Genomic DNA, 7,346 nt, shown 5'->3' on the forward strand with positions numbered 1-7,346 from the left:
GGCCGGGCCCCCGGGCCCCAACGGTGTGGCCTCCTACGAGCTGATGGCTGGTCCGGAGGCGCAGGAGCTCTTTGGGCTGCAGGTGGCCGAGGACCAGGACGAGAAGCAGCCGCAGCTGATCGTCATGGGGAACCTGGACCGGGAGCAGTGGGACTCCTACGATCTGACCATCAAGGTGCAGGACGGGGGGAACCCCCCACGGGCGAGCAGTGCCCTGCTCCGCATCACCATCCTGGACATGAACGACAACGCGCCCAAGTTCGAGAAGGCCCTGTACGAGGCAGAGCTCTCCGAAAACAGCCCTGTGGGGCACTCTGTCCTCCAGGTGAGTGGGGGGGATGCTTCTCCTTCCTGCTTCCCCTTCTGCCTGGCTGCAGGGACAACCCAGAAGCATCGGCACAGCCGTGGTTCCTCCAGGGAGGAGGGAGGGTTGGATGGAGGAACCCACCGTGTCACCCAGGGCCAGTAGGCAGGCAGGTCCCTGGGATGTCACATCTGCTCAAGCGAGGTTGGAGAGGATGTGCAGGAAGGCGCAGCCAGAGCGGGGCCGCAGGATGCAGCTGAGGGGCAGCAGCAGGGCTGCAGGGAGCAGGGTTCTGGGTTACTGGGAGGGCTGGGACCTGAGGGCCACCGGGAGTCTGGCTTGCAGCCAGTGCGGTCTCAGTGCTGCCCGCAGACAAGACACAGACCCTTTCATAAGTTGCATTCCCTTGGCCGCTCCATGGAAACTCAGGAGGTGGGGACAGGGAGCATCCCTGCTGCCCGTGTGCGGGCTGGCCGTGGCTCCAGAGCTGCCCTGCTGTCTGCAGGGAGCCGGGGCTCTGCCCCATCTTGGGCAGCGCTGCAAACTGGCCCAGAGAGCCCAGGGGGCTGGATCTTGGTGGATTTGGCTTGGAGGGGGCATTGAGATGATAGTAGTTGACATCTGTTTATCTGCAGCTGCCATCTTAATAAGCGGAGCGCGGCCAGCTCTCATCTGCCTGCTAATTCTGATGTGAATTTTTTAAGAATTCATTTTTCACTGTTAAGAGAATGGGAGTTGGAAGCAGATAAGGGAGCTGCATGGCCGGGAGGAGAATGGGCTGAGACGCCGCTGCTGCCATTGCTCAGCTTTTATCTTTCAGGGGGAAAATGACTTCCGCCTGTTTTGTGAGTGGAGGTAAAAGGTGGAATTTACATTTAACAACTTTCGTTCTCCATCCAAATCTGCTGAGCAAGATAACGGCGGAGCAGCAAATGGTGCAGAGAAGAGGCTGCTCAGAGAGCCGATTAGGGAGGCAAATGTTAGACAAACCTCATCTTCTTTAGAAAGCAAATAATAGGCGTAGAGGCAGGTTTATGGGGATGCAGGGCTCCTGGCGGGCGGGCAGGGATGGACCGGGGCTGTGCAGGGCTTAGGCAGCCCCAATCCCTGCTTGGCTGCACCCCTGGATGCCGCGATGGAGCTGCTGCAGCTCCGCACATCGTTGCCTCCCTCCTCAACCTCACCTGAGCCAGGCAGCTGCTCCAGCCCCTCCTCAGGGGCACAGCTGGAGCTGTCCCTCCCTGCTGCTGGCTGGGTCTCAGCAGCACGGTTCCATGGTTCCGGAGGATTCCCTGCGTGCCGGAGCCGGCCGGGAGGGGAGCGCAGCCAACCGGCCCAGCCGGTTTCTCTGGAAGAGTGAGGCAAAGCCTCTGTGCCCGAGGGCGGCTCCCAGCTGCTCTGCCGGTCCCAGGCTCTTTGCCCCACAGTCCTTGGCCCCAGAAGAGGAAATCCTGGTTTTTCCCCCCGGCTGTCCCCAGGGAAGGCCACAGCGGTTTGCGGAGGGGCTCACTCCGCTGTCCCCTCGTCCTGCTCACCGATTGTCCCTCTGTCCCCCAGGTGAAAGCCAACGACTCGGACCAGGGTTCCAACGCCGAGATCGACTACTCCTTCCACCAGGCCTCTGACATGGTGCGGCGGCTGCTGCGCCTGGACCGCGCCACGGGGCTCATCACTGTGCAGGGCCCCATCGACCGTGAGGACATCGGCACCCTCAAGTTCTCCGTCATGGCCAAGGACAAGGGTGCCAACCCCAAGAGCGCCCGCACTCAGGTGGTGGTCACCATCAAGGACATGAATGACAACGCGCCCTCCATAGAGATCCGGGGCATAGGGTTGGTCACTCACCAGGATGGCATGGCCAACATCTCGGAGGACGTGCCAGTAGAGACAGCAGTGGCTCTGGTGCAGGTGTCCGACCGAGATGAGGGTGAAAACGCTGTGGTGACCTGCGTGGTGGCCGGTGATGTCCCATTCCAGCTGCGCCAAGCCAGTGAGACAGGGAGTGACAGCAAGAAGAAATACTTCCTGCAGACCACCACGCCGCTGGACTACGAGTCGGTGAAGGAGTACACGATTGAGATCGTGGCTGTGGATTCGGGCAACCCGCCCCTCTCCAGTACCAACTCCTTGAAGGTGCAGGTGATGGACGTCAATGACAATGCCCCTGTCTTCAGCCAGAGCTTCACTGAGGTGGCCTTCCCTGAGAACAACGAGCCTGATGACCTCGTGATGGAGGTGAGTGCCACTGACGCTGACAGCGGCTCCAATGCCAAGCTGGTTTATTCCCTGGTGACAGACCCCGCCTCCAAGGGCTCCTTCACCATTGACCCTGACTCTGGGGAGATCCGAGTGAAGGCGGTGCTGGACCGAGAGCAACGGGAACGCTACGAGTTCTTGGTGGCGAGAACAACGAGCCTGATGACCTGGTGATGGAGGTGAGTGCCACTGACGCTGACAGCGGCTCCAATGCCAAGCTGGTTTATTCCCTGGTGACAGACCCCGCCTCCAAGGGCTCCTTCACCATTGACCCTGACTCTGGGGAGATCCGAGTGAAGGCGGTGCTGGACCGAGAGCAACGGGAACGCTACGAGTTCTTGGTGGTGGCGGAAGATAAGGGCAGCCCCAGCAAGCAGGGCACAGCGTCTGTGGCCATCAATGTCATGGACAGGAATGACAACGACCCCAAGTTCATGCTGAGTGGCTACAACTTCTCAGTGATGGAGAACATGCCACCCCTCAGCCCTGTGGGCATGGTGACGGTCATCGATGCTGACAAAGGAGAAAATGCCCGGATCCAGCTATCAGTGGAGCAAGACAACGGGGATTTTGTCATCCAAAATGGCACTGGCACCATCCTCTCCAGCATCTCTTTTGACCGGGAGCAGCAGAGCACCTACACCTTCCGACTCAAGGCGGTGGATGGTGGGGATCCCCCCAGGTCTGCCTACGTGGGCGTGACCATTAACGTCTTGGATGAGAATGACAATGCCCCCTTCATCACCTCCCCCTCCAACGCCACCTACAAGCACATCCTGCCCCACACCAGCCCTGGCCAGCAGGTGAGCAAGGTCAAGGCAGAGGACATCGACTCGGGCATCAATGCCGAGCTGATCTACAGCATCACAGGAGGCAACCCCTTCGAGCTCTTCCAGATCTCCCCGCAGAGCGGAGACATCACCCTGGAGAAGGAGATCCTGCGCAAGCACCATGGCCTGCACCGCCTGGTCGTGCGCGTCAATGACAAGGGCAAGCCCTCGCGGCACGGCACGGCCCTGGTGCACTTCTACGTCAACGAGACGCTGGCCAACCGCACGCTGCTGGACACGCTGGTGGGGCACAGCCTGGACACTCCGCTGGACATCGACATCGCCGGTGACCCCGAGTATGAGCGCAGCAAGCAGCGGAGCAACATCCTCTTTGGGGTCATCGCCGGCATCGTGGCTGTCACCCTGGTCATCGTGCTGGTGGTCCTGGTGCGCTACTGCCGGCAGCGTGAGGCCAAGAGCGGCTACCAGGCAGGCAAGAAGGAGACCAAGGACCTTTACGCACCCAAGCAGGCCAGCAAGAGCGGGAAGAGCAAGAGCAAGGTGAAGAAGAGCAAGTCTCCCAAGCCGCCCAAGCCCACGGAGGATGAGGAGGAGACGGGGCTGCAGAAGTCGCTCAAGTTCAACCTCATGAACGACTCTGTCAGTGACAGCCCCCGGATCCACCTGCCCCTGAACTACCCTCCGGGCAGCCCGGACCTGGGCCGCCACTACCGCTCCAACTCGCCTCTGCCATCCATCCAGCTGCAGCCTCAGTCACCCTCCGCCTCCAAGAAGCACCAAGTGGTGCAGGACCTGCCGGCCACCAACACCTTTGTTGGCACCGGGGACAACAACTCGACGGGCTCCGAGCAGTACTCGGACTACAGCTACCGCACCAACCCCCAGAAATACACCAACAAGCAGGTAGGAGAGCTCATCCTGAGGCCGGCAGCGGCGCCCCCGCTGCACCGGGGAGCCATCTGGACAGAGGTGTGGGAGTGAACGTGGACTGGCCCCCAGCCCTGCATGTGTGGCCCGGGGGGATGGCGTTGGACTACCCTGGAGCCGAGCCACAGAGCCTGGGCGTGGTGCAGGGAGGGGATGGGGACGGTGTGGGGGAGGCCAACAACTGTCTGAGCCCTTGTCAGAGCACCCGGGGCTGGGTCCTGGTGGCGCTGCCTGGGTGACGGTGATGCGAAGGGCGCTGCATGTGTGTGGCTCTGCATGTGGGGCTCTGGGCAGGGAATGCCACCCGCCTGCGTCCCCTTTGGGGACGGCTCTAAGAGCACCGAGGAGGGTGATGCACACCCTCCCATCCCTCCCTCCGCTTAGGCTGGCTCTTGGGGAGGAGGGACTGGTCCTGCTCCTGCCACAGCTGGGTTCCAGCCCTGCCCTGCTCCAGGGAGTAGTTGGGAAGGCTCTGGCCTCGCTGTTGCCAGCCCGGCTCTGCTGGTGCGGCTGAACCTGCCATCAGCTCTGCGCCAGGGCGCCTCAAAGGAAGCTCTGTGCCCGCTGCGGCTGCCCGGGCAGGTGGGGCTGGGTGGAGGAGCAAAGTTCTGCCTTTTTCCCAGGCTCAGGCTCCGGCTTCCCCCAGGCTCGGGCCCTCTGCCACAGCCAGCGCAGTGAAATCTGCGCTTCCCTTAGTGCCGGAGCCGGGCCAGGAGCTGTGGCTCTGCGGGAGAGGGCCCACAGATCCTGGGGCACGGGAATGGCCCGTCCGTGTGGCGGGGCTGGGGCTGTGCTGGGGGCCGGGGGAGAGGGGCACTGGGGTCTCTGCTGTGGTCGGGTCACTGCTCTTGGTGTCGCCGGGGGGGTCTCTGCGTGCGGGGCAGGGCGGAGGCAGGTCTTGGCTGCTCGCTGGTGTGCACTGGAGCTTGGAGCTGAGCCACGAGGTCGTGGGCTGAGCGTGGAGCTTGCAGGACCCTCTTTCTCGGGCTGTCTGGCCACTTAGGAGCTTGCACCACGTTTCTGCTTTGGCACCTCTGTCCTTAACCAGCCAGGGAGGGAGAGGGGGAGCGAGTGCCTGTGGCTTTGCCTTCTTCCTGGGGCCCCGTGGGTGAGGACCACCCACTCCCCCCCATGCTGTACCCCCTGTGCCCCATGAGACCCCTGCCCCCTTCTTTGTACCCCAGTGAGCGGCAGGCTGGGCTCCTGCCGTGGGGCTGAGCTCAGCTGCCCTGTTGGATTTGACTTCAATAAAGTTTTCTATTTTTGACCGGTTGTGCCTTATTTTCCCTGCTGCCCCTGAAGAGGCTCTTGCTCCCAGCAATTTCCCGGGCATATTTTCCATGTCCTTGGCCGCTGGAGCACTCAGGCCCTGCGGAGGCCAGAAGTGATGCTCATGTGGGCTGGCCGTCTCCACAAACCCTCCCCCACACCCCAGTGTGGTCAGTCCAGAGGCCTCATGGTGCTGACACTTCATCCCCAGGTTGACATCTCCCATGTCCAGTCACTGCCTGGCCTTCTAAGGATGTTCCTCCAGAACAGGGCTCCCACCACCTGCACACACACACGCACACACACGCACATGAGGATGTGGACGCAGTCCGAGCCGTGGCCCAGCCCGCCTGGCTTTCTTCCACCCCAACATCCTCCCTCAAAGCTTCTCCTGGTTGATCCCCACGTCCTCTTGAGCCACACCCACATCCCACAGCCAGAGCGTGGCAGAGCAGATCCCTGTGCCTGGCTAGCCTGACCCAAATCCCGCCGGCGCGGGCTGGCAGCCGCCGGCTCCCGCCCACCGCAGTGCTGCAATGAGGGCGCACGCGGTTGCAGATGAAGCCTTGGCATGTCAGCAGCACCCGGATCCCGGAGCTCCCCCACCCCGAGAGGTGATGGGAAGGAGAGATCCTCCCAGGAAGGCTTGCTGGAGCCGGGTGGTCCTCTCCCTCTCCCTGTATGGGATCTCCTGGCGGGATGGATGGGGGTGATGCCAATGCCGTGGGGCTTGCTCAGCTCCAGCTGTTTGGAGAAAAGATGGATCCTGATAGGCAGGAACAGTCCAACACCCCCCCTCCCACCATCCAACCATCCCACCTCAGGGACCCCCTCCCTGGCCACCCATTCCTGTTTCTCCTGATTTTTCTTCCAAAGTGGGGCACCCATCCCTGGTCCTGTCACACCAGTTCACCTCTTCCTCAGGGCCTCCAGTGGCCGCACCAGGCTGCTGGGCCAGAGGAGCTCTGGCGCTGGGAGAGATTAGATCAGCCAGGGAAACCAGTGGTTCTGGCTTCGGTGGTTTGAGCCCTGTGCCAGCCTTGGCTCTCACAGCCTCCTCGTTTGTTTTGCTAACAGCATAAGGTTTTATCTTGAACCATCCAGGAAGTGTCTGGGCCTCCTGGGCAGGCAGGGCTGGGACCCGCAGGGAGATGCGATGGCTGCAGAGGAGGAAAGGAGACACCAGCAACCACCTCAATAAGTGCTCCCCGCAGGGCTGGGCAGGGCAGTCTTGGGGCTTGGCTCAGCCCTGCTATCTGCTTCCCTTTGGGAACTTTCTGAGAGAAGTTTCCCTTCCTTCCTTGTCCTCAGCAGCTCTTTGATGAACCTGGGATGAGAACTCAGGCGCTGGCATGGGGAGCGGCTCTTTCTTCTGCCTGGCTCCCAGGCTCCATCCTTTTTTACCGGGAGGGGATATTCTACATCCTTTCCCAAGACTGCCCCGGGTCCTTACAGCCCCCCACCACCTGGGCTGGAGTGATGTGAACTCGAGTGAGCGCAGCAGAGCTTCCTGCACCTGCCCGTGGGCTCGGAGCGCGGTGCAGCATTAATTACTCTCTGCGGGAGGGGAGGAGAGGAATATTGTAGCTGTAATGGACAGAAATGAAATCGTTTTGTTTCAGAATTTAGCTCAGAGTCTCCATAAATTGCAGGTTTAGGTGCTGGCAGATGTCTGGGAAAGTCTCCCACTGTCCTGGGTCAGTGGGTTTTCTCAAGGTCGTTCACGTGGAATGAGCTGATAAATGGATCCAGCAAGGAGCTGCAGATGGAGCTGAGGTTCATGGGGGACCTGCCCTGCT

At 61.4% G+C, this 7,346-nt stretch overlaps 1 protein-coding gene across 2 annotated transcripts in view; it reads left to right on the top strand.

The window, feature by feature from the left end:
* Positions 1-5,545, top strand: part of PCDH1 (protocadherin 1) — a 28,888-nt gene extending 23,343 nt beyond the window's left edge. Inside the window, exons 3-5 of one of the 2 annotated variants that reach the window (XM_017733393.1) lie at positions 10-325; positions 1,862-2,701; positions 2,902-5,545. In XM_017733393.1, the coding sequence (XP_017588882.1) occupies positions 10-325; positions 1,862-2,701; positions 2,902-4,332 (2,587 nt within the window). In that variant the 3' untranslated portion in view covers positions 4,333-5,545. Of the gene's footprint in view, positions 326-1,861; positions 2,702-2,739 lie in introns of both variants that reach the window. The other variant, XM_017733394.1, reaches the window with a different exon arrangement.
* Positions 5,546-7,346: the final 1,801 nt, after the last annotated feature.

This window comes from Corvus brachyrhynchos, unplaced genomic scaffold (genome assembly GCF_000691975.1).
Source record: "Corvus brachyrhynchos isolate BGI_N302 unplaced genomic scaffold, ASM69197v1 scaffold545, whole genome shotgun sequence".
Classification (NCBI taxonomy): Eukaryota; Metazoa; Chordata; class Aves; order Passeriformes; family Corvidae; genus Corvus; species Corvus brachyrhynchos.